The sequence below is a fragment of the Panthera leo genome, chromosome C2 (assembly GCF_018350215.1).
Source record: "Panthera leo isolate Ple1 chromosome C2, P.leo_Ple1_pat1.1, whole genome shotgun sequence".
Classification (NCBI taxonomy): domain Eukaryota; kingdom Metazoa; phylum Chordata; class Mammalia; order Carnivora; family Felidae; genus Panthera; species Panthera leo.
The window spans coordinates 129002174-129028878 of NC_056687.1; the positions used below are offsets into that span (position 1 = coordinate 129002174).

The 26705-nt window shown below is 45.9% G+C and overlaps 2 protein-coding genes across 12 annotated transcripts in view; both read right to left on the bottom strand.

Moving 5' to 3' along the window:
- Positions 1-14214, bottom strand: part of BFSP2 (beaded filament structural protein 2) — a 68191-nt gene extending 53977 nt beyond the window's left edge. Inside the window, exon 1 of the mRNA XM_042903209.1 lies at positions 13723-14214. Coding sequence (XP_042759143.1) covers positions 13723-14214 — 492 coding nt within the window. The remainder of the gene's footprint in view (positions 1-13722) is intronic.
- Positions 14215-16683: 2469 nt separating this feature from the next.
- Positions 16684-26705, bottom strand: part of TMEM108 (transmembrane protein 108) — a 363999-nt gene continuing 353977 nt past the window's right edge. For all 11 annotated transcript variants that reach the window (XM_042955905.1, XM_042955904.1, XM_042955900.1 and 8 more), the window contains 2 exons: positions 22666-22820; positions 16684-18398 (listed from right to left, as the gene is read on the bottom strand). In XM_042955905.1, coding sequence (XP_042811839.1) covers positions 18276-18398; positions 22666-22820 — 278 coding nt within the window. In that variant the 3' untranslated portion in view covers positions 16684-18275. The remainder of the gene's footprint in view (positions 18399-22665; positions 22821-26705) is intronic.

The following is a 26705-nucleotide window of genomic DNA, read 5'->3' on the forward strand; positions in this document are numbered from 1 at the left end:
AAACCAAGGAGAGAGGCCTCAGAAAAACAACGCTGACACCTCGATCTCAGACTTCCAGTCTCCAGACCAGAGGGCATAAATTCTGCTGTTCACGCCATCCTGCCTGTGGTACTCTGTTAATGCTTATGTCATGCAAAATGAGCGTCGCATGGAGGCCTGCTTTCATCGTGAAGTGTGGACAGTCATCTTCATGAGACTTATCACAGTACTTGGTTTTCTCAGGAGACATTGGAGGGGAACCTGTAGAACCCCTAGAGTGACTGTACCTCCTCCAGGGGGTGGCTGGGATGTGGGCAAAAAACCCCAGGAATTCAGGGGCCTGCCTGTAGTGCCTGGCAGGGCTGGCCTGGGGGTGCAGACTCCACACTGAGGGGCCCTGGGCTCCCTCCCAGTCACCTGCAGGCCCTCTGAAATATCACCAGAAGCAATTCACTTCCCAAGCAGGGCTCCTTAGGGACAGGGACAGTGAACTCTAGAGATGCCTCAGGGCTTCACCTCCTTGCCTCATTTAGGCCTCACAACACTGCAGGAGAGAGTTTTCACCGAGGCTCTGAGACAAGCCCAGGTTTCCTTGGCAAGTAAATAATAATAAATCCATCTGTCAGTTCAGCTTCCTCCTCAGCGTTGGCTGGGAGTGGGTCTGAGGAATGAGGATGAGGAAGGTGTGTAGTCGCAGGCTGGGGATGATGCTTGCAAGTGCTCCTGAGGGCAGCACTGGGGGGGCGGGGGGGTGGGCGGAGCTGTGGAAGGGTGCCCAGAGGGAGGGGTGTGAAGGGAGGGGGTGCTGAGGGAGGGGCAGGGTACTGGTGGGGGTATGGAGGGAGGGGGGCCTAGAGGGAGGGGCAGGGTACTGGTGGGGGCTAGAGGGAGGGGGGCCTGGAGGGAGGGTCTGTGGAGAGAGAGAAGGCCTGGAGGGAGGAGCAGGGTCATGGTGGGGGCAGGCAGGTGTGGGCATTTAGAATTCAGGCAGGGTATTTTTCCTCTGTACAACTTTGCCCAGAGTCTGCGGAAGGGGCCTTTCTAACTTCATTTCTCTCTGAATACTGTGGTGTTTCCTCTAAGACTTATTCAGAGTTATTCACTGGCCCTCGAAAGAAATAAATAGAAAGTCCCAGTCGTTTTCTGAGAGCAGGTTGCTTTTGTGACGGACATTCCCTGTGCACAGCTTTTCATTACTTACTGATAACAGCTGAAGTAACTTCTCATTTCTGCTGAGTATTGAATTTGTGACAGTCAGCTCTATTAGCTCGTTTACAACCAGATAAATGAGTCTTTCTGTGCATTTCTCCAGCCAGACGATGATAAACTGGGTTTTATTTCCCTAAATTGAGTCCTCGGCTTCAGTGGATCTGCATGAACCCTGTGGAGGAGTGCTGGGGACCTTGGTTCACCCATTCTTTTGATAATTCCCTGTAAGGAACCATCACGTTTGTCCTTGGCACCTTTGCCACCTGCCTGGATGAAATTTTAATTTAGTGCTTCTGGAGAGTGTAGGCCACTACGAAGTCTTGCCTATTGCTCTTACACATGCTTATGTAATTTGGTTGGGTTTTTGCTTTGAGACGAGAGTGTTGAGATGAGCCTTCTTTCCCACCAGGACATGTCAGTAGCTTCCGTGAGGTTGTGAGGGCTTCGCCCACCCTGGCCCGGCTGGAACACCCCCTCTCCCAACCCAAGTCGCTGGCAGGAGTTTTATTTATTACTTCATTTAAAAAAAAATTTTTTTTAACGTTTATTTATTTTTTTGAGACAGAGACAGAGCACAAGCGGGGGAGGGGCAGAGAGAGAGGGAGACCCAGAATTCCAAGCAGGCTCCAGGCTCTGAGCTGTCAGCACAGAGCCCGACAGGGGGCTCGAACTCACGGACCGTGAGATCATGACCTGAGCCGAAGTTGAACGCTTAACCGACTGAGCCACCCAGGCTCCCCTATTACTTCATTTTTTAAATTTTAGGTAAAATATACCAACATTGCAAAAAGAATAATCGCCCGAAGTACGCCTGCTCCTACCCTTGTCTCCGGCCCTCACTAGAAGCATCTGCTGCTACCACCCCTGGTGTATGCTTTGAGTCTGCCTTCCCACATGGAAACAAAACAAAACACACAGAGTGCAGCATAGCATAGATGGGGTTTTGCAGCCTGCCTTTTTCCTCAAAAATATACACTGGTGCCAGTCCCACATCAGTACATAACAAGCTTCCTAGTTCTTTTCCTCCAGCCACAGAGGATTCTGCTGTGTTAGTTAGCTATATTGGACATTCAGGCTGTTGCCAGTATTTCGGTGTGGTGTGGGATTTTAGGAGGCTTTCTGCCCGTAACTTCAGGGTTCCCATTTGAACCCTTGAATGTGTCCGATTCTGTATTCAGCCCTGGCTGTGCAACCATCTGCTGGCCACATTTTGTGTACTGGGGCACACCCACTCCACACCACGGACTTAGAATAGAGAGCTGAGGGGGATAGTGCAGAGACCGGGAAGAGCTTGGTGCCTGGTGGTGAGAATGAAAACCCTCAGCATAAATGATGCCATCTAGCCGCCCCCCCCCCCGCCCCACCCCGGTCCAGCCACTAAGGAGCCTGACCACACTGTGGCATGGCTTCTGTCAGCCCAGACTATGTTCCTAGCGTGGACCTAGGCCCCTTAAAATGCCTGCCTGAGAAAGGTCAATGCTGCCAAAAGAATTTACTCTTCCTTCCAGCTAAAACCTGACAAAAAGCCCCTGACCTCCCTTTTCCTTGGCAGTTATTTTAGGAAACTCGAAATTGTAAATCCTTTATCTGCTGCCTTTGAGAGGTAAATCTACAATTCAGAATTTTGCTTCAAGGACCTGGGAACCATCTCTGTGAAATGCACACTTTGAGGAGATAGTTCCCTGTCTCCCAGTTCCTGTGGGAGGGTCGGATGCTGACTTTGGTGGGCGTCTTTCTCCAATTCGTTCCTGTCATAAAGCTATGAGAAGTGTGTTTCTCCTTTGGATAAGCACCAATTAGCAAACACAGATGGCCTGATCATAGACCACCCCCTCCTTTAACCTCCTTCAGCACTTTTCCTTTGGCACACCCAGCATTTAAAAAGCCTTCTGTCTTTTGTTTCAGTGGAGTTGAGCTCAGTTCTGTATCCTCAAGTGTCTCTCTTCTACTGCAGTAGTCTGAATAAGGTATGTCTTGCCAATTTTAACAAGTGTTCAGGGCAAAATTTCTCTTTGACAGTTGAGAAGTCTGCCTCATGCATAGACTGCTCTGTGGATGGTCAGACCGTTTCCTGATTCCCAACCTTCGTCCAGGTGGGGCCCCGGTCTGAAGGGCCATCTTCTGGCATGTTCTGTGGGTCCCACATTGAGTGTCAACCTCCTGGGGTACCCTCACTGAGGACCAGTGAATACCCTGTCTCTTCTCTAAACTCCCGCAGCATGGGTGGGTTGAATGACTCATGAATCCACGTGTGTGAACACAGTTGTTTATGTTACTACTCACTTAATATCTGTAGCTTCTCCTTTATTCAATTCCACAGATTTAATTGGGCATTGGTTATACATGTAGCAACTTACAAGCATTATTTCATCCATATACCCATCATCCAGCTCCAATGATTATAAATGCATGGCCTATTTTGTTTCCCCTATATCCCCTCACATTCCTACTACACTTCAGATTCTTTTGAACAAATTCCAGATATCATTATTTCTTCTTCATATATTTCAGTATGTAGTGTTAAATTATAAAAATGCTTTAAAAATAACTTCTAAAAACATCTAAAAATGACATCTAAATATTAATAACAATTCCTCAAATACCCAGTTCATCTTTCCTCAATTGTCTAATTTTTAGTTTGTTTGGATAGTGGTTCAAATAATGTCCATTTTAGTGGGGTGATATGTCAGTTTAATCTCTTTTAATGTATAGCTGTACCTCATCTCCCTTTTTGCTCCTTGCAGCGTTTTCTCGTTGAAAACATTGGGTGTTTAGTTCTATAGTTTCCCCAGTCTGCGTTTTGCTGATTTCATCGCAGTGGGTGCCAATAAACATGTTCATCTGACCTCTGCATTTTCTGTAAACTCGTAGTTTTATTTTGAAGCTTAATCACATTCAGTTTTCTTTTTCTTTTCTGGTAAGACTATATCATAGGTGATGTTGTGTACTCTACTGGGGGGTACCTGTCTGCTGGTTTCTCTTTTTGTGATATTAGCAGCCATTTGATGATTGTTATTGCCTAGATCCAATTTTTAAATTATGTTTGCAAAGTGGTGATATTTGAATTCTATTTTAATGATTAATATTAGTTATAAATATAAATAAAATGTTAATAGTTACATTATTATTTATTTTTTAGCTGTATTATTTCTAAAAAAAGATAACTACTCTCTTCAATTCTTTTTTTTTTTTTTTCGTTAATGCTGATGGATCTACAGTTCTTATAGGAAAGGTAGGAAAAATGACTAATTCTTTCTAGTTATTTACCAGGTTTCAAAATAATGAGTTGGTTCCCAGTGGACTCCAACACAACTAATAAGTGGGATTTTTTTTTTTTTGTATTATACTGAACTCATAGATTTAAACATACTTGATGTGTCTCAATGCCTTGTGGTTAATATTCTTACTGATATGTAGTCATCTTTGTTTAGTGGGAGCTTATTCAAATTGTCTCCTAAGTCTTTTCACATGACTCTAGCAGTTCTTTATAGCTTCCTTGGTTTTGTATGATAAGAGGTTTCAGATTCATCTCTTACACTTCCTGTTCCCAAACCTGGATCAGCCATTTCTCTAACTAAGGAGCCTCAGTTCTTGTAATGAAAGATGGTACTTAGTGATCCAAATCAGAGGCTAAAAATACTCATTGCTAGTGGGTTGACAATTGTTTCTAGGTCTTTTCACTGGCCAGAGTTAGGAAAGGGGTATATATTTATTTTGGGACCACATACACCATGATTTTAAATGGATAATTTCAATTCAAATTCAGGACTAGAGAATTGTCACTAAACTTTATCTGCTTTACAAGTGTGTCTCCATTTATCCATACTAAAAGTCTCAGATCTCAATGACACAAATAGAATTACTCTTTTGCTTTATCCCACAGTACAACACACACACACACACACACACACACACACACACACACACACCAGTGTCAGAATAACAATATGAACAATATCATTACTGAAAATGATTTAATAAGATTTTTTTTCAGTACTCTTTGCATCCCACTAGGGATGTGCAAATTACTTTAGTACAAAAGTCACTTTTATAATTCCGCAAAAATGCTTTCATGGTTCCAAAGTCATCTCCACATAACAAGATAAATTAAAAGAATTCTAGTGCCTATTCCTTTCCCCTCTACCCTACTCCCTCCATTCTCCTATAAATGATCATTTAAAAACATTTGTGGTTTTTATTTTCAATTACAAGTGAATATGTATGTATATGTTCATATATCTTCCTCTTCCTTAGATAAATGGTAGAATGAAATACACACTATCTCCACCTTGCTTTTTAACTCAACAATACATCTTGGAGATCATCACTCCATAATACTTACAGAGCTCTTCCTCATTCCTTTTGTGGATGTATCATTGCTTATTCAGCTAGTCCCCTATTGCTAAGTATTTGGGTTTTTTCCAGTCTCTTGCCATTATAGCTATGATTGAAATGAACAACCTTGTGCGTACTTCTTGTTCATGTGTTTGCCAGGTTATCATCAGGAGAGATTCCTAGAAGTGGGATTGCTGGATTAAATCACATAAATGCATATATAGTTTGTCTAGATATTGCCAAGTTCTTCTCCATAGGCATTCTAACATTCTATTCCCATCAGCACTGTGTGGAATTGGCTGCTTCCCTAGCACTTCACCAACAAAATAGATTGACACGATTTTGGAGTTTTGCCAATCTGATAAGTGAAAAGGATATCTCAGGTAGATTTTTGTTTTGTTTTGTTCATATTTCTTTTATCATGGGTGAAGTTGAACATCCTTTTACATGGTTAGAGCCATTTTCATTTGTTTTTATGTCAACTCTCCATTTGTGTCTCCAGCCTATGTAACAGTAAGCACATTGTTGGCTTTTATTTTAAAACCTCAAATTCTAAATGCTGTTTATAGAATAGAGGTATTAATCCTTTGAATTCAAAGTTGCAAATACTTTTTTCTAGTTTGTCATTTATCTTTTAGTTTTGCTTATGGTGTTATTTTGTGATGCAAAATTTAAATTTTTTTGGTAATAAAATTAACAGTATTTTCCTTTATTGCTTTTAGATTTTGAATTATATCAAGGAAGACTTCTTCCACACCCAGGTTATAAAGGAATTCACCCATGATTTCTACTTGTATGGTTTCCTTTTTTACATTTAAAAAATGTATCCAAATGGGATATATTTGGAATTGATTTAGGAAACAGTGAAGGATGGATCCAATTTTATTTTCCTTATGACTATCTAGTTGTCTGAATACCATTTATTAAAAAATCCATCATTTCCTCCATTAGATTCAAATAGTGCATTTATCAATACTAAATTTCTGTATGTAGCAGGGCCTACTTTTGAATTTTATATTTTGTTCCATTGGTCTTCTTATCTTTTATGGGCCAATATGGAACTGTTTTGTGAATGAGATTCTAGTATATTTCAATGTCTGGGAGAGCTGACGTTTCCCTCCTTGCTCTCCTCTTTCAGTTTTTCTTTTTGGCTATGCTTGCCTTTATGTTTAAAAAATTATTTTTTAATGTTTTATTTATTCTTGAGAGAGAGACAGACAGTATGAACAGGGGAGGAGCAGAGCAAGAGAGGGAGACACAGAATCCGAAGCAGCCTCCAAGCTCTGAGGTGTCAGCACACAGCTGGACACAGGGCTTGAACTCACAGACCGTGATATCATGACCAGAGCCGAAGTCGGATGCCCAACTGACTGAGCCACCCAGGTGCCCCTCTTGCCTTTATGTTTTTACAAATGAAACCCTTTTACAATAAACCCTTGTAGTTCAAAAAAAAAAAAAAAACCTCTATGATATTGTAAAATTAGGATTGCATTAAATATGTAAATTAACTTAGGGAGAACTGATTTTTCTTGAGTCTTTATATTCAAGTGCATGGTCTTTGTTTCTGTTTATGCCTTTCAAGAAGAGTTTTATTATTGTCTCATATACATTTTGGACATTTCTTGTTAAGTTTATTTAGAGTTATTTTAATTTTTGCTATCATAAATGAGATGGCAGCCATTTATATGTGAAATAAACATATGTCTATATGTGCGTATATATATATTTAGCAAATATCTTTAATGTGTATAACCTGCTACTTTCCTAAATTAACTTATTTTCTATTGTACAGTTTTCATGTGGATCCTTTTGGGCTTTCCAGAAAGACCAGCATTTTCCTTCTTTCTTTCCAGTCCTTATACCTCCAATTCCTTTCTCTTGTGTGGCATTAACTGTGACCTCTGACCAGTGTTCCAAAACAGTAAAGATAGTGGGCATCCTTATCTTGTTCTTAATTTCTATAGGAAGTCCTCTTGTATTTCTTTCTTAGCTATTTTATCATGTCAAGAAAGTCTCCAATTATCCTTATTATTCAGGTGAGAAATCAAGATGTAGCAAGATCAGTGAAGAATTTGCTGTCAGTCTTTGTAGCCCATCCCCTATTTTTTGTCACTGGGACAGCCCAGTCCTCTACTCTTCAACATGGCCGGCGCATTTTAAGAGATCTTATGAGATTTGACAATGAGCCTCCAATGACAGCACTCCTTCTCCCCCCCCACCCCGTATTCTGTAGCAGAGTTTTGCTTCTGCAGAGATATCCTCTACTTAGCAGAGCTAGAACCCCCAGGAAATCAGAAACTACCCTTCTTAGAAAGCAGTTTGGTGACTGCCTATATTTCTGGACCAAGACCCTTGGGGGAAGCCTCATGCCTCCTTCCCTGCCTCTGCTCCCTCCAAAGATTTCTTCCACTCTTATATGTCACTCTCCCTGAGAGGAAGTCTCCTAAATACATTTTTTTCTCCATAAAGTAACATTTCTAATGATACTTTAGTGTCCTTTATAACTTGGCTAACAAAGTAGTTAACTTACTGGCCTCCTCTGACCAAAGTACATGTACAGTACTCAGAAGAGATGGGTGGTTTATCTTGGGTAAATTTATGCAGGGTGTTGCAGATACTAAAATAGCTCAGGGTTCTTTCTCCCTCCCCCTTTCAGGGACACCAGGTTGTGAATCATGAACAATGATCTTATGGCCTTCTTATTCAGGGGCACTGGGGGCTGGGGCTGGGGGGTTAGTTCTTGTTTCTTTTTCTTTTAAAACAAAAACAAAAAACCCTGTTAGGACCACAGGTTCTGTGGGGAGAGAAACTGGCCCTCACCTGGATTGGCTAAGTTTCCAGCAGTTCCCCCAAATAGGCAGATCCCCAGAGTATGGGTCTCTCTTTGCAAGGACAGAAAGAGGAACTGTGAAAGGCAGGAAAAATATTCAAATCAGGTTCATTTTAAATTCTAATTCTCTTGCTTTTTAATGATTTTGATTTCCCCTTTCTTCCAGCTAACAACCTTTGCTGTGTGAGGTGTAAGCTGCTGTTTTCTCCCACGGAGACCAGTAATTTCAGTGGAAACCGAAGCCTCCATGTTCCCCTTTCTTTCCCAGGCAGCATCTCTCTGGCCTTGGCCTTGGCTTGCTCCCTGTGCTCTGAGACTCTGCCTCCATGGCTGCATCTCTTCTGTCCCAGTCTCCTTTTCTCTGCAGCTCTGAGACAGGGAGGCTGCCTAATTCCAAGCTTGTGTTTGGCCTATTTGAAGATGAAAGGGTCTGACATTGCTGCCAGAACTTATTATGAGCACCACTCACTTGGCAAGAGAAGTCGGGAGCACTCGGCAAAGCAGGAGAGGAAAAGAGTCAGTTTCTGCCCAAGCAATGGGCAGGGACTGTGCCTTCTTTGGCCTCTGGGGCCATCACCTGAGAGTTTTACTGTCTGTTTTTACTGCTTAGCAGAAGTGGCTGAGTTTCTAATATAACTGAGGAGTGGGGAGAGAGAGGTTTGGAAATGAAAAGGGACTTTGTATACATTAACCCTAGCAGGATTGGCTATGTGATTTGTGGGTCCTCGTGCAAAAGGAAAACATGGAGTTCCTTGTTCCAAAGGCAGGGGGTAAAGTGCTTTGAAAGGTGGTAAAATATAAAATAAATAAATAATGGTGGCAAAATATAAAACTCTGTGGTTTTTCTCTTGTCTTGTCATGGTAATTTTTGCTAGTTAATCTTGCACATCCTCAGACACAAGGGTACTCAAGGGGGCAAATGCAAACTCTTCTAGGCCCCCCGGGGGCCCTGCCCCACTATTTGGGGCACTGTGCGGTATGCCAACTGCTTGGTTAGCCTTCCTTTCCTGCCTGGCATCTGCCTTTCCCACAGACTGGCCACTCTGACCCATGGAGGATAGGCAACGCTAAGAGGATTGAACTTCAGTGTGGCCCTGCAGGTGCCTGGGTCAAGGGTAGACAAGAGGCTCGCCCTTCCCCTCTAGCTGCCTTCTAGATGCAGTGTGGTGCTGCCATTCCTGGTTCTGTGCCACACCCCAGGAAGCAACCTGCCCCTCCCTGAGCCTGTGACGAGGCCCTAACTGGAGTTGGTGGTGGGTGGGGGCCTGGGGTTCCCAGGGCGCAGGACTGAGCAGCTGAGAGCTTTGGATTCTTGGAGCCCAGACACTCTTAGCATGGCATGGCTGCCTCTGAAGCCTGTGTGAGGGGAAGGCAGCACTTTCTGAAATAAATGAATTGCTGATAGTCTGTTCTCTAGGCCTGGAAGAGTTTAGGGGCCCTGGTTGGGGTGGGCCCCCCTTGCAGTTCTATGGGAACTGGCTGGTTGGTGGGTCTAGGGCTCCATGACAAAGCACCCTGGAAGGCAGTGGGGGCCCCTATTCCCCAGTGGGAAAGGCTTTGTCTCTGATTAGCCAGAAGTTGGGTTTCCGAGTAGCCAGAAGTTGGGCCTGCCTTTTGAGGACAGATAGGGCTTGTGAAGGAGCTATCATCGCACGGCTGTTGGGTGAAGAGGACTCTTGGGGTGGAGAAAGGAAGAAGGGATCCAGCTAAGGCCCTGAAGGGGGGCCATGGCCTCCAGAGGTGAGTCCCTTGGTCTGAGGCTCAGCCCCCAGGGGACTGGGGTAGAGTGTTCTGACTCAGGACGGCCTGCTGCCTGTGCATCGTACTTCACAGTTCCCAATGCACCTTTTTGCATCTTATTTCATCTCATGCACACAGCGACCCTGGGCAGTGCTCATTCATTTTATAGATAGTGAAAGGGGGACATAGAGCAAAGGAATGGCTGGTCCACGTAAGTGGCAGAACCAGGATTTGAAGCGGGGCCCCACTCACGGTTGAGCATCAATCCTGTACATGGCTCCAGGTAGCTGCAATGCTGTGAGTGAAGCAGTCTCTCTAAGCTGTTAGTCACTAATTTTACTGGGTCCGTAACATTCAGTTAACCCCCTTAACAGTTCTCCTCAGTAAAGTAATCCCCAAATGGCAAATGAGGAGACAAGTTGAGAGAAGTTAAGTAACTGACCCAAAGGCACCCAGTGAGCAGGTGGCAGAGCCAACATCCAAATGTAAGTTCACTGTAAGCTGAACTAGTTTAAGCTCTTTCCAGTCTTTCCACTGGTGGGCACAGCTGGTTCTTCCTAAGTGGCCAAGAGTGCGAGGGCACAGCCAGGCAAGGGACCACAGGACAACATGGTAACTAACTACCACCGTGGATGTGTGTAGAGGCTGTCATGAGATCACAGAAGGAACAGGGGGAGCATCACAAAGGAGCAGGCTGAGGACACACAGTTGTGTTCAGGGTCTCTTAGGTGGGTGATGTGGCTGGGACAGAGACGTGGCTTCATGAGGGCTTTGGGGACTGAGCCCAGAGTCATGGATTGTGTCCTGACAGTGATGAGGAGTCCAGAAAGGTGTTGGGCAGGGACATAATACAGTCAGATCCCATATGTCCAAAAGATGATGCTGGTGACTGGTAGAGAACACCAGGAAGGAGAGCAGGCATGAGCAAAGCCATCTTAAAGCTTTATGTTGAAGCCTGGAGGGGTAGAAAGCGTGGGTCAGCTTTGTAACTGCAACAAAGGAAAATTAATGTGCATATGTAGAATTTTCTTTGGTTCTTTGTGGCGGAACAGAGCTTAATATGGCTGGAAGGCTGGGCTGTGTGATACAGAAATAACTTCATTTTACAGGTTGGTCTAACTGTATCTTCAAGTTCATGCTTTAAAAAAAGGAAGAAAAAGAGAACTCTGTAGTCATATGAAGGATCTCACTTATGGTCATTTAATGTTTATTTATTTCTGAGACAGAGAGAGACAGAATGTGAGTGGGGGAGGGGCAGAGGGAGACACAGAATCCGAAGCAGGCTCCAGGCTCTGAGCTGTCAGCACAGAGCCCGACGTGGGGCTCGAACTCACAAACCATGAGATCATGACCTGAGCCGAAGTCGGTCTCTCCACCAACTGAGCCACCCAGGTGCCCCAGTTATGGTCATTTAAGAGGAAAATGACCACCAGTGTCAGGGCTGAATGTCTTGGCATCCAGCCTTTGCTTTGGCAGCCCTGTGGCTGTGCTGCTGTCATGGTGTAGCTTTCTGACCTGTAGTCTACCTGCAGGCAGGAACCACGCAACTTACATATCTATGTATTTGCTGTAATAGCCCCAGCATTAGATCCGTTTTATGGATAAGGCCAATGATGCATAGAGAAGTTGAGTAAGTTGCCCAATCTCCTGTAGCTAGCTACAGTTGAATATGGACTATGTTTTGTGGCCATACTTTCTGACTTAGAAATCAGGATGCCTGACTTCTCATGAAAAGCCTGTGTGGCATCTGAATGTGAGAAATTGTCCTGCACATGCTGAAATATTGGAATATCTGGGGACAGCCTGGTGGTTTATAGGACACAAATATTTGGACTCAGGGCTGCCAGGGAGGATCTGGGAGGGATGGCTGTCTTAGATTCGACAGCTTTAAGCCCCAAGCTGCTCTTAAGTTGGCTTTCTCTCACAGCCCAGATCGATGCAAGCAGGACAACAGCTCCAGAGGAAAGCCAAGAGGACAGTATTGCACATCACACATACTGAGCTGACAGCCGGGCACTGATTGCCTATGAGCCCATGAAGGAGAAGCATCCTGGGATGAAATGGGGGGCAGGCAGGGAATGGGGAGCCTCTCAGTGTTCCTGCTCTGCATCACCCAGTCACACACAAATGGAGGCTTGTGACCTCCTCTCAGGGGACTGCGTGCTGGGCCCCAGGGTACAAGGGCAGTTCCTAGCTGAGTTGGAAGCTGATCTAGCTCAGAGGGACCCTAAGGCCAGCCTTTGTCGGGTGGAGGTGGGGGAGGGAAGGGACAAGAAAGAGCCACCCACAGAGACCTGATGAGATATGCAATGCTGGCTGGAGTCCCAGTGGTGGAACCATAGGCCGCAGGCCAGACGTGACAGACGAGCTCAGCATTCTGCAGCAATCACCCTGGAGAGCACATCCTGACCAAGCAAGGGGGAATGATGAAACCTCTGTGTCCTGCCCTGTCCCATGAGATAGCCACTGGCCACATGTGGCTATTTAAATCTATTATTATTATTATTAATTAATATAGAAAGAAAGAGCACACACAGGGCAGGGCAGAGGGGGAGAGAGAGAGAGAGAGAGAGAGAGAGAGAGAGAGAGAGAGAATCTTAAGCAGGCTCCACACTCAGCGCTGAGCCTGACCTGGGGCTTGATCTCATAACCCTGGGATCACAACCTGAGCTGAAGTCAAGAGTGAGATGCTCAACTGACTGAGCCACCCAGGAGCCCATATTTACATTTAAATAAAATAAAATAAAATAAACATAAAAACAAAAATTCAATTCCTTATCTTATTAGCCACATTTCACGTGCTCAATAGCCATATGTGGCTAGTGGCTACCAGACTGGACAGTGTGGGTATAGGACATTTCAATCACGGCAGAAAGTTCTATTTCAGTGTCAATTATTTCATTAATATTTTAAATATTGACTACATGTTGAAATAACATTTAAAATATACTGAGTTAAATAAGATATGCTAATATTAACTTTACCTGTTTCTTTTTTACTTTTTTTTTACTGTGGGTAATGGAAACTTTTTAATTACCCTGTGGCTCCTATTTCTATTGGACAGCGCTGTAGTCGATGGATACAGGAACACACCCCCATTTATCCATTGTTTTTAATGCCATATCCATTCGATGGTGTTCCATTTGATGATGTCTGTAAAAACCCTTGCTTAATACAAAGGGTACAGAGTCAGCCCAGGCTAATGGGATGAATGCAAGCTTTGGAACTGGAACAATTTGGGCTCAAAGCTCAGCTTCCCTATGGGCTGCATGATCTGGACAAATTACTTAATTTCTTTGTGCCTCAGTTTTCTCATCTGAAAAATACAGTCAGTGAATAAGTCCCTGCCTAGCATTGCTTTGAACACAGGAGACAGTGCATGTACAGGGACTCCTATGGACCTGGCCCTTAGTCTACCTCAGTAAATGGCGACTGTCATTGTTATCACTGTCATCAGTATTTCTGAGCATGAAAGAGTAAGAGGCTATGGTCAGTTTCTTTGGCCTGAGACCATTCACTCCCCTGCCCCTGCCTCAGCATCCTTGCTCTCTGATGATGACCCCCCAGGCATCTGTGAGCATCCTCTCTTGGCCCTACACAAAGCCCTTGGGCATAGCCCACGTACTCACCTGTTGGCAGCTGCTGGCCCAGGAAGCCCTGAGGGCACCCCAGCTTTCAGAGCGTGTGGCCTTGCTCTCCAGGTGCACGCGCAGTTGTGCCTCCAGCTCCTGGCTGACGTTCTCGAGGGCATGAACCTTGGCCATGTATTCCACCAGGCAACCCCCCAGGTCCTCAACGGCACCGAGGTTCCTCTCCAGGCCTGGAGCTGGTGCTGTGGCCAGACCTGAGCTCCGCAGGCCCTGCAGGAAAACACTGCTGATGCCCAGGGCCCGGCGTGTCACGCGGGTGCCCAGGCCACCTGTGTACCCACTGGGCACCATCCCTACATAGACTCTGGGTCCTCGGACGAGACCACCCATGGCATTGGTCCTGGAGGCTGGGGGGCTATCCAGGGAGGATGATGACCATGTTCCCCCAAAGGATGCCCTGTGCCTCTGGAGGGGCAAGCTGGAGCTGGCACCGGTGGGCATGTCCACCACCACTCGCCTGCTGCTCGTCATCCCTTCTGCCTCTGCTGTGCCTAGTGGGCTTACAGAGCCCAGTGACTTTTGGTTTCCAGCCCCAGTGTCCCTGTGGCTCAGTTGTGGGCCTCTCTGGAAGCTCCCCTATCCCCAGGGCTGCTTTGTCTGCTGTTTTCCATGAGCTTCCACCATTCACCGAGCTGAAAGGGAAACAGGCCCTGCCCAGGGTTGCGTGCAGAAAGGCACTCATGCATTCTCTGCAAGGTCATGTGCCTGACCTCCCAGATTTTTCTGCTGGTGATGGGGGTGCTGGATCAGTGCGGACTGTGGGGGTGGCTCATCTGGATTTGTGTACTTTGCTACCTAAGAGAGAGCAAGGCAGGCATCAAGCAGCCCATTTCACAGATGAGTAAACTGAGACCCAAAGGCCTCAGATCACAAGTGTAGTGATCCAGGACTGAATCCAGGTGTTCCAGGGCCAATTTCAGAGCTTTCTACATCCTTACATGTGTTGTGTATGTAAATGTGTGAATGTGCATGCACGTCCACACAGGTAATAGAGGATGGAAATGGATGTGAACCAGCCACAGTGGGAGGCAGCCCCATGAACTGAAGAGAAACAAACCAAACCTGTTGCCTCCCTTCCCCTCCTTCAGTCTTGGTAGCAGCTTCAGGTCCTTCTGTGGCATTTTTCTTCCCCCAACACTGCTGTTTATCAGCTGCTTGACCATGGCCAAGTTGCTTCACCTTTCTGGATCTTGCTTTCCATGCACTGGCCTGAGCTCTCCCTAATGCAGTAGTGCAAGGGATCCTGGGAATTCAGGTCCCACACATGTTGGGCACCTTTTATGATGTAGCTGTTCCCTACACCTGTTTCTCCATTTGCCAGAAAACTAGTAAGTCAAAACAAAGAGAAGGTTTTCCAGTAAGTTCTTTAAGGGTGGGTGCTTCAAGTTAGGTTCTGATGACACCCCCTGGGTTTTAATTCCTGCTGTCAGCATCCAGTAAGGCATGTTGTTATGGTCACACGTCAATTACTTTCCCAGATCTAGAAAAGATCCTCTTTGTTATCCTGAGATAACAAAATGGACCTAAATAAACCCCACTGCACGTAAGTTTTACAGTAGAGAAACCAAGTAGCCAAAACCCAGACCTGGATATTTATCCCAAATCCTGCACCACGGGGACGTACCTCAAGTGAGAGAAGGGGAAGGTAGCCAATTTCTAGTAAGTACTGAATCTATCCTAGTGCTGTACATAATTTCCATACTTTGTTTCATTGAATTCTCAATTTAACCTTGGAAGGTAGGTACAGGGTTGACATGTACTGCTATTTGGGCTGTGCACTTTACAATTCCAGAAGTATCATCACATGTCAAATGATCAGTTGACTCCTTATGTGATGAAGATCCTGAAAGCTGCAATGACTTTTCCAAGGTCCCCTATCCAGAAAATAACAGAGCTAGGACAAGAAAATCTCATCTGACCCCTAGTCCAGTGACTTATGTAGGACGCCCTCTGTCTCCCACCACCTAGAGAACAGGGTACTATCCAAAGTCACACAAGCAGAGTTCAAAACTACAGTTACCTACTGGGATATTCTATGTGCTCTTCCTTGCTGATTAGGACACCATAACTTTTTTTCCCCTTTCTACTTTGACTGAGTTGACACAGAAGATACTGTATAAATATCAATGTTGGTATATGATTAACAGATTAAGGAACCAACTTGATCAAGTAAAAGGTGGCAGTGTCCTTATTTAGACATGGCATTCTTGGTGCAAACACCACCTCTGAGGCACCCTGTAGGCCCCACCGCACCCGCCAGACTCTTATAATAACATCCTCCTAGCACAGGGGGTGCTGCCTGGGTCTTGAGGGGCTGCAGGAATTTCAGGGTGTATCATCCAAGGCTAAATGAAGGGTTCAAACTACTGATGAAGCTGTTTGCACAGGTGTCATGTTTAGGCACTGTTATTTCCTACAGAATGGTAACTCTCAGTGGACAGGTTAACCCCAGCTTTCTCTGACCTTTCTCTGATACGTACAGTAAAACCCCCAGCCCTGTGGAGGGAGAGGGGAAGAAGGGATGTACCTTAATTGACACCAGAGTTTCCAAAGACCTAAAGAAAGAGGACTTGTGGAGAAGTCACAAACATGTTCTAAAGGATTGGTATTACCAAATGACAAACTGCCAGTAGCTCATTACTCATAAAACCCAACTTATTGTTAAAATAGATTAAAAAATACAGATGAACATTAGGCAGTGTCGGGACTTAAGGAAGACTTAAAAGTTATTTTAAAATGAAAAGAATGCAAAATGTATTAGCAACTTAATCCTCTGGCTAGTAAAATAAGTTTATTTATATATACATGGTAGTTGAATTCTGTGGATAAGGAAAAATAAGTCATACATCCACATATGTATATATAACATATGTATCTTTGATTACATATATTATATATAATTTTACTTTACAAACAGATTTCTTTCTATATATACGCACACACATTGCTATATTAAATGCAATAGTTAACAGAAATAGAAGGTTAAAAGGTCATACAGCAGCACACTGGGAAATGAATCTCAGAGCAACATTTAACCTGCTTCCTTGTGGTTTGAAGAGTCTTTAAAGAGACACATCCACCAAACTCATGTTAAGTAGGTTCATACAACATTGAGAACACACATTTTTGAAGGCCATCTTAAAAAAAAAAAAAAGAAATGTAGGAAGAAAGGAAAAAGGTATGATAAAAAGACCACAGCAACAACACGAACATACGAATCAACATTCAAGTTCAATTCCCAATCTGACTATAAGAACATCTATATTGAAAATATACTATCAAACTAATTTTCTTTTAGAGAAAGAGTCAAAGCAGTTATCTTCTCTCCCAACCACTCTCTATTAGGGAAAAAGTGAGAAGCAGCCATCTGTGGAAGCCTCTGTTGTGTCTCTGTGGGTCTGAGCCCTCCTGAGCGTGGACAGGCAAGGGGAGCAGTGGAGGGGAGACTGGAGAATGCGAGCTGGATGGCAAGCCTGTCTGCTGACCCACAGGCAGGTCTGCAACACCAGGGAGGGATATCAGGATGTCTTCTCCTAAGTGATCCACTTTAGCAATCTTGTTTAAGATCACAGGAGGGCTTAGAAAATTACAGCCCCATAATTCAAGGCCTCTTAACATGTTCCTCAGGGGCACAGTGTGATGCCTTTTGAGAAAACAAAGCTGAACCCCAATAAACATTTGATCCTTGAAGGAGAGCAAGCATACCAAAGCTCTGGGGCTAGGATCCACATCTAAACCATCTCTAGAGAAAGGCACGAGTTTTAAAGCAGATGTGGGTGTTGGAGAGGATGCAGGAATGTGCTTAAGGGGGGGGGGTGCTTATTTTCCACCAGGGCAAGGCAGTCCTGTTGTTAGCACAGTGGAAGCTCCCTGTCGTGGGATGTTAGGGGGATGTGGCCTTGACGGGACGCCCACGATGTCCTCCACAGGCTCCTGAGGGCTGCATGTTCCTGCCCACGGTCCTTAACTCAGTTGGAATTACGCTCGACAGCCAATGGTGCCACTGTGCAGGTGCAGGATGTTTATCTGCTGGGGTGGCAAGGTGTTCCCCCTTCCTGCTCTGTGCACAAGTCTACTGCTTCTCCCCCGGTGGCCCACTTGCCTTCACTGGTGTGTACACAGAGGGGGAGGGAAGGGAGTCCCACTGAATCAAGAGGAACCAGAACTTTAAGGAGCACGCAAAGGGCCGTACTCTTGACCAATTTAAAATCGCACCTCTACAGGTCTGTCTCTTCCCTCACCTGCCTGGGGCTGCTGGGACCCCAAGTGCTCAAGGACAGTTATTAAGAGAAGCAATCAATGCAACTGCTTTGCTTAGAAATACCTTTATTTTATAAAGCCACGGATCGTTCTGTAAAGTTTTTTTTAAACCACACTTGTAAAAAAGATGTTGACAATTCTCAGGGGGAGAAAAAGCTGAAAATGTTTCTCATTAAGTCAGGGTTACACAAAGGTTATATTTATAATATATATTTGTATATTTATAATTTAGAGACGAATGGTAGGGAACGGCAAAGCAAGGGTTGCTGCTGTTATATCTCCGACACTTGATCATTTCCCACAAATAGTGTTTCCTGGCAGAAGGGGTTAACAAGGACCATCCCAGTGTCTCTGTAGTCACCGTTGGCTGGGGAGCGGGGCTCTGAGAGCTGGTCCTGGGAGGAGAGAGGCAGGACATGGGATGATCTCAGAGGGTTTAGGCAGTGGCCATTCATAAAGAAATACACACACGAGGACATTTGTCTCCACATGGGATTGCTTTGGTAAACACCTTTCATCATCTTCACTGCCAGTGTGGAGGCGCAGAGCCCTCTCTGCTCTTCTTTCATATTTTTGCAGCAGCTTCTGAACAAGATTTCCTGCTTCCTGAATCACTCCCAGCTCAGGCTGCCAGAGATGGTATTGCTCTCCTTATAAAAGTCCGAGAGGGCCCGCCACGAGTGACATTCAGCATATCTCAGTGCTCTAGTGGGCAAACCCACACTCTCACTCCTGCCTCTTTCTCACAGATCTTTGGGAGATGTGGCTGCCTTTCTTCCCTCCACCTTCACACCCTACGCTTGCCCACCTCCTTCCTCTCCTACCACCCACCCGGCAGGGCCTTCAAGGGCTCACTCCTCCCCATCCTGAGTCCTCTCAAAACCTGCTTAGAATTATAGCCTCATTTCTTGTAGTACTAGATGGTTCTGAGGTGAAAGGACCTGAATCTCTGTGTGACAATGGGTGGTAAGTGAAAAATACAGTCTGTCTCCACAGCCCCAGAAATGGAAAAGCCTACAAATAGGTAATTCACTGATCAGGTCATCTGAATAGCTTTGGCCTCATCCAATAAAGGCTGCAAGCATTTGTGGGCCACTAAATGTCTATACTCAGATTCAGGCCCAGGTATAATTTAGGGGGGGGAAAAAAAGTCACAGCTTGTCCTAATTCTCAAACACTGAAGTCTCAGAACCTGCAGGCTACATCAGGGCAAAGACTCAGTAATATGCTGAGGCAGAGCTGGCTTAAGCCAGACTTGCTTAGATGTCTCCACTTGAAGAAGACATAATTAATTCTCTCAAGTTTATTTTTAAGCAAAACATGTATAATTTTTGAGGAGTACATATTGCCTTATGGATAATAAGGAGAGAAAGAAAGAAAGGCCATTTGTCAGTAAAATGACTTTCCAGAAGACGAGAATTTCCATCAATGTCTGGAATTGGTTGAGTGCCCATCTCAGAGGCAGACACAGAGTCAGCCCTCTAAGTAAGGAAAACAAGGCAGCATGTCACTGAGGGGACTACCATTCCCATTCTTCATTGGGCTTTGGGTGGAGCTGTGGAGGGGAATTTTGGAGGATGAGATCTGGTGTGTCGTTTTACAGTTTTGTTTTGTTTTGTTTTTTAATGTTTATTTTGGAGAGAGGGAGTGTGAGCAGGGGAGGGGCAGAAAGAGAGGGGGATAGAAGATACAAAGTGGGCTCTGTGCTGACAGCAGTGAGCCTGATGCAGGACTCGAACTCATGAACTGTGAGATCACGACCTGAGCCGAAGCTGGCGGCTCAACCAACTGAGCCACCTAGGCTCCCCCTTTATAGTTCTTACAAAGCAAGTGTTCACCATGGGTGAACCATGTGGACACTTTTTGTAGCATAAAAAAGAAAGTTACTTAAGAAATAACAGACAAGAAAGAAGGAAAAAAAAAAAAGAAGAAGAGGAGGAAGGGAAGGAAGAGGGGGGGAAAAAAAGCATGGAAAAATTTCCAGGCACTTTTTCGGCATCACAGTTTTGCCTGTACAGCCTAGATTTGTGCTTTGCTCTTTCGTCAACCCAGAAGGGGAGCAGGGCACCAGAGAAACTTGCTTAGGCAAAGCACTTGGCAGCCACTGGCGCTGGCAGCCTACAGGGCGGGCGGTAAGGGCTGCCCCGGCTGTGGAGTGTGGGGCACCTGCCCTGTGATGGCAAGGCCGCTCTCGGGGTGGTCCACAGTGCCTGGGTGTGCCCAGAGAGCAGGAACAAACTAACACTGCGCTAAGTAAAGCAGAATGAGGGCAGGAGGCCTGCTGGGAGGGAAACAGCCATAAAGCCCGTGCTGAAGCCAAACTGACTTTTTTGCTGCTGGTTCTGCTGCAAACTCCTGACCCTGGGAGGGTGACTGCTGGAGGCAGCCTCTATTAGAGCCTCTGGCTTGTGTCTGATGGCAGCCCAGGTGCCCTGGGCTGGAATGACTAACTGGGACGCTGCACAGGCAGGGCCCTTTCTATAGTAAGCTCACAGGCACAGCCCTTTGGCTTTGGTTTTCATTTATCAGTTTGCAAAGAGATTATGAGAAATTTATTTATTTAAACGTTTTTTAACGTTTATTTATTCATTTTGAGAGAGAGCGAGCGAGCAGGGGAGGGGTGGAGAGGGGGGAGAGAGAAAATCCCAAGCAGTCTCTGTGCCTTCAGCACAGCCTGACACGGCGCTTGATCTCATGAACCGTGAGATCATGACTTGAGCCGAAATCAAGAATCGGACACTTAACTGAGTCACCGAGGCACCCCAGGAATATAAGAAATTTAGAGTTCAGGGATTCACAGCCCACATTCAAAGTGTGGCCAGCCCCTCTGCTAACTTAGCCATTTTTCGCTCATTATAATAGTTTTCATTTTTATTTTTTATTGAAGTTTAGTTGACATTCAGTATTATTTTAGTTTTAGGTGTACAACATAGTGATCTGTCAATTGTCTGCATGATGAAATGTTCACCACAATGACTGTAGCTACCACTTTTGCTATGCAGGATGTGCACTGACCATACTAAAGGTCACTGCTTTCATGAAGCCTGTCCCTCTGTCCTTCAGTTAAAATTTTTTTATTGAGCGTCCACTGTGTGTTAGGCTGTGGGCTGGGTGATGGATCAATAATGAACAAAACTTGTGGTTCATTCATGTGATAAACATTTACCAAGCACCTAGCAAGTGCTGGGCACTGTTCTAGGTGCTAGGGATAGAGTGGTGAGAAGAACAAACAGGGCTCCTGCCCTCAGGCAGCAGAGACAGATGACAGGCCTGAGTGATAGGGAGAAGTCATTGAGGTGAACATGAGGGGGTGCTGGGGAGGGACAGATGACATTCCAGCAGAGGGGAGAGTCATGCACAGCCCTAGAACAGAATGTAACTTGGTGCCATAAAGAAATGAAAAGAAATCTGGTATGGCTAGAGCTTAGCAAATGAGAGAGAGAGTGGAGTGACATGAGGCTGGAGAGTCGGGCCAGGGCCGGGCCAACCTCCCAGGCCCTGTAGATGACTCTGAACTTTAACTTGAGAGCACCAGGAAGCTACTGAAGGGCTCTGAGTACATGAGCGATGTGATCACATTTATGTTTGTAAAAGCCCACTCTGGCTGCTGCGGGGGATGGATCTGCAGGGGAAGAGGGCACTGTGTCTCCAGAAGAACTCTTCTTGGCTCTCCCTGCTTTTACTCAGATGTCTGCCATCTTTCTCCTGGACCTTGATTGGTCCCAGCTGGTCTACTTATTTTGAGTCTTTCTTCCGGTCATCCCATCCATTCATCCATCCATTAAACCACCCTTCCTTTCCTTCCTATTCACTCACTACTCACGTATACAGTGCCTTCATCAGACCATTGGCACAATCTTTCTAAAACTAGGTCACACAAAGCTCAAAACTTTCAATGACCCTCCACTGCCCAAGACTAAAGTATGAACTCCATTCAAGCCCATTCAAGCCCATGCCCAACCCATGTACCTTTCCTGATGTGTCCTGGCCTCTGCCCCACCTGTGTGAGTGTAGAAGGAACACCTCAAAGCCTGGCTCTCTCACTGGCCAGACAGGTGTCTGGGAAAACACTTCTTGACCCAGTGTATTCTTTTCCCCCATGATATGCTGTGTCCAGTCCACATCCTCACCTTTACTCAGGCTACTTACTTTGCTGAGAAACCTGTCAAAATCCATTTATCCTTCCGAAACCCCACTGTGAAGGCCTTCTTCTCCTAGGTTTCTATACCTCTGCAACTCTTCTTGTATCTCCCCTAGTTTGTTTGCTTTGGAATGATGTGTGGGGCTCATCATACCTCAACCACATCTTGGAATCTGGGCCCCCTGAGAGCAAGCTCTCATCTTGACAGTTCCCAGGGACTGCCTGCCACAAGCTGGGTCCTCAGTGAATACTTATCGAACCGTTCCCAGAAACTAGAGGTCCCAAGAACAGTGCTTCCCAAACTTTAACATATGTAGAAGGCACCTGGGAATTCTTGCTAAAATACAGATTGACCCAGTAGGACTGGGTGGGGCCTGCAGTCTCCTGGTCCAGAGACTACCCTTCAAGGAACAAGACATTGAGAAGCAAGCAGAGGCTCCATAGCTTACTTTGGAGCCTGGGCTTTTCCCTGTGCTGGAGCCAGACCTTTCAGGGGCACCCCTTGGTTTGGGGCTCATTACCTCAGAGGTTTCAAGGGACTGGATCTCCCTTGGTAACTCCACAGCATGCTTGTTGAAGTAGTCCATGGTGATGGCATTGTTCCAGTAGCTCAGATTGTTCTCTGGGTTGGCCGTCTTTTTCTTCCTCCTCAGGCAGCACACTGTCAGCAAGACGGCTGTGGAGAGAGTCCAAGTTAGAGACAGGGGAGGGAGACAACAAGCATGGAGCCAGAGTGCTGAGTGACAGGTGCCAGTCTCCAGGTGGGGCTGTGATGGCCATACAAGCAACCACTTACTCCATCAGTCAATTTGTTTGCTTGTTCGTTCAACAGTTATCTACATACGCTGAATGCCTACTGTGGGCCAGGTTCTGGGAGAGAGGGAATGAAAAAAAAAAAACACAAGGCTGCCCTGCATCATAAACATCCCTCCTAGTGTGTGTAAGGAGGGATACTCGGGATGAGGGGCAGGGTCACATGATCTATAATAAACAAAATGAATAAATAAGATAAATTCAGATAGCAGTAACTGAAGAAAGAAAATAAAACAGGGTGAAGTGAGAAAGACAATGGACAGGGGTTGGGGAGAGAATGCTTTAGGGTCATCATGTAAGGCTTTCCTGAGGTGACCTTAAAGCTGAGAACAGAATATGGAGAAGGAGCTAGACAAGAGCAGAATGGGGCAGTATGCCCCAGGTAGAGAGAACAGCATGTGCAAAGGGACCGAGGTGGGGACACACTTGATGTGAGTGAAAAGAGTAGCCTGGCTGGAGTGTAGGGGAGTGAGGTAGGAGATGAAGCCAGGGTCATGTCCAGTGACTGCATCCATAGGGCTCACAGGCAAGAGGCCTGGATATAATTTCAGATATCTGTGGGTGCTGCACTGCCACTCCTTGAGTTTGCTCCAAGAAAAGGCCTTGCTCATTTGGTGGAAAGGCTTAGAGAATGGCTGTGTGCTCTCAGTTGCACTGCTGGACTGGTGAGAATTCTCAGCCAGAGTGGGAGTATGGCAGAAAGAGGAACAGGACTTGGTTAACTTTACAAAATGAGCCCTTGAATACCACAGAGGCACTTGATGGTAGAGACTTAGAATAGTATTACTGAGCAGAGGTCTTGGACCCTGATAAAACAGCTACTCCGGCACCATAATCATCACCTCCACTATCACCAACCTCCTCCTCCTCTTAAAAAAAAAAAAAAAAAAAAGAAAAAAAAAGAAGCTTCTAACAGTTATATAGTGTTTATGTGTCAGGAAGGTTTCCCAGCACTTTAGAAATATTAATTAATTTAATCTTCCACTTCACTCCATGAGGTACTTTTAGGGTTCCCATTTTGCAGGCAGGAAAACCGAGACTCAGAAAAGTGAAGCGACTTGCCCAAGAGCAAACCCAGACATCTGGACTCCATAGTCTGTGCTCTTAACCATTCATGATTCTGCCTCACAAAGACTGATGCGCAGAAGTCCACACTGCACAAATGGGCCTGATCGGGGCTCTACGCAGCTTGATGTGTAACCCCGTCTGTCCAATCTTTGAGATTTGCAGGGCCCCAGGGAGGAAGGAGTATGTTTGGATTTTGCTTATGAATCAGGTGTGAACAGAGGGCCTTCGGCATGCCAACGGGGAAGGCTTTTGAAGTTGGGGAGGTAAGGTGGCCTGTCCAGGCTCACACAGTGCAACGGGTGATGTTTTGACAAGGGTGACAGTAACCCTCTTGGGGAGAAGCCAGTAAATGAAGACTGGGCATCCCTTGCCCAGACTCATCATCACCACAGCCTGTGCAGTGGCTGAAACTCCAGGCCAGGGGTGGGCAGGGCTGCACTTAACATCCTGGAGGTGCCAACCATGTGTGCTCCAGAGAGGGGACCCCAGGCTGAGCATTCCAGAGGCCGGCACCAAGATAGCAATGACCACCAGGGGGCAGCAGAGTGTCAGCTCTGTTCGCAGCAGCCTGAGGGTTAGCCAGCATCAGGGCGCCTGTACTTGCCAGGGTGTGGGGTACCTGAAAAAGCTGGCACCCACACAGGCTAAGACCACAGGGCCCACCCTATAGGCCCCTACAGGATGATGTAGGAATTCTGTAACTCTCTTATCTCAACCTGAAAAGGCCTCCAGACAAGACTGAGGTTGGGCAAGTTTCTATTGGTCCAATCTACTTTGACGAGAAAGACTTCTCTAATTTGCTCATTATTCTTCCATGTCCCCTTAAAAAAGTTTTAAAGATATAAAGGAGATTTCTGAATGTTTGAGCTAAAAGGAATTTTAGATTGGCTGGTATAGACTTTTTTAAATTTTGAAAAATTTCCAAATTCAAGTTCTCCTTTCTTCTCTCCCTTCCTTCCAAAGATGGGGGTGGTTGGAGGATGAATGGGGGTGAGGAAGGGGAGCTGCAGAACTCAGCCTGAAAATCTGCTAATTTAGGGACTCTCCTTATTTTACAGATGAGAAGACTGTGGTCCAAAGCATCCAGCTGACTTGCCACAGGTCACAGGTCTGCGAGTGGCAGGGCTGGGGGCAAGACCCTAGGTCCTGTGTCCCTTTTTCTGGCATCTTTATTATTCATTGTCACTACCTTTCTACCCTGCTCCTGGAACTGGGATGATTAAGTGGCCTGAGGGGGGGATTCGAACTGGTGAAACAGAAACCATAAAGAGAGGGTTAGGCTGCAGTGAACTCATGCTGCTAACCTGGGCTGGCATAGGGTGCAGAGTCCAGGTCCTCTGACTCCTAGTCCAGTGCTCCCTCAAGCCCACACTGCCCCTGGCTCCAGAGCCAGGGCCTGTTTAGAATGTGGGACCAGGACCCTGTCTCGATGGGAAGGGCTGGCCTGCTTGCAGGATGGCCTGGGGATTGGAATAGGGGGCTCAGTTCCTAGCTTTCTCTCCTCAAGTGTTGTTAGTGCTCTAGGCCTGACTGTTTCTCTCCAGGAGTTCCCAGTGCCTCTCAAGTGCCATTTCATTTATATAATAGAAGCTGGCCTGAGATAGAAAGAGCTTGGGCTTGGAGTCCACAAGACCTGGGTTGAAGTCTGACTGCTGCACGTTACACTAGGTAAGTCATTTCCTCATACTGACTGCTATGGACTCACAGGGCTGTAATGAGAGCTAGAGATCATGAATGCAAAATGCTGAGCAAACTGCCGGATGCACAGTGGGTGCTTAATTAATGACAGCTTTCTTCTTGTTCTTCCAGTACCCTCCACAAGAGAGATGTAGAAAGAAATACCGGGCTGCATGACTGTTGAGTGGCTCAAGGCCAAGGCACCACCTGTGGTTTAGAACTTTCATTGTTTTGCTGGCCTGACCTTTCATCTAAGAAAGAAAAGTACAGTTCAGATTTATGGAGTCTCTAATACATGCCCAGGGCTGACCTAGGCACTTTATAGTCTGATTTAACCTTCAAAATAGCTCTCTGAGAAAGGTGCTGTTACTCTTCCCCTTTGCACAAGTGGCAACTGAAGCTCATGGAAGTTAACAAATTGATCTTGATCACTCAGGTAATTAATAGAACCTGACCTGAGTCTTTGTGACCCTCAGAGTGATGCTTGTTGTGTGAGATCACCCTGAACATGGCTGGGAACACATCTAAGGCATGTGGAAGCACTTGGTAAAGGACACAACTCTGGGCAAACACAAGCCCATGCTGGCATCTGCCTCTTGAAGGTCCTGAACTAACACAGAGGATGCTAGTCCTATTTTTATAGGTGAGGAAACATTGGACTGACAGTTAAATAACTTGTCCAAGCCCCACAGGTGGCCGGCAGGAGAGCTGGCATGACATCCAGGTATGTTTGAGTCCATGAGCCAAGCTTTTCTGTCACACCAGCCTTCTTCTCCAATGATTTATGCAGCAGAACAGGGGCACCTGGGTGGCTCAGTTGGTTGAGTGTCTGACTCTTGATTTCAGCTCAAGCCATGATTTTGCTGTTTGTTCTTGGGATCGAGCTCCAGGTTGGGCTCCGGGCTGGCAGCATGGAGCCTGCTTGGAATTCTCTCTCTCCTGCTCTCTCTTTACCCCTCCTCTCCTCGCTCTCTCTCAATCTCTCATGTAAAATAAATAAATG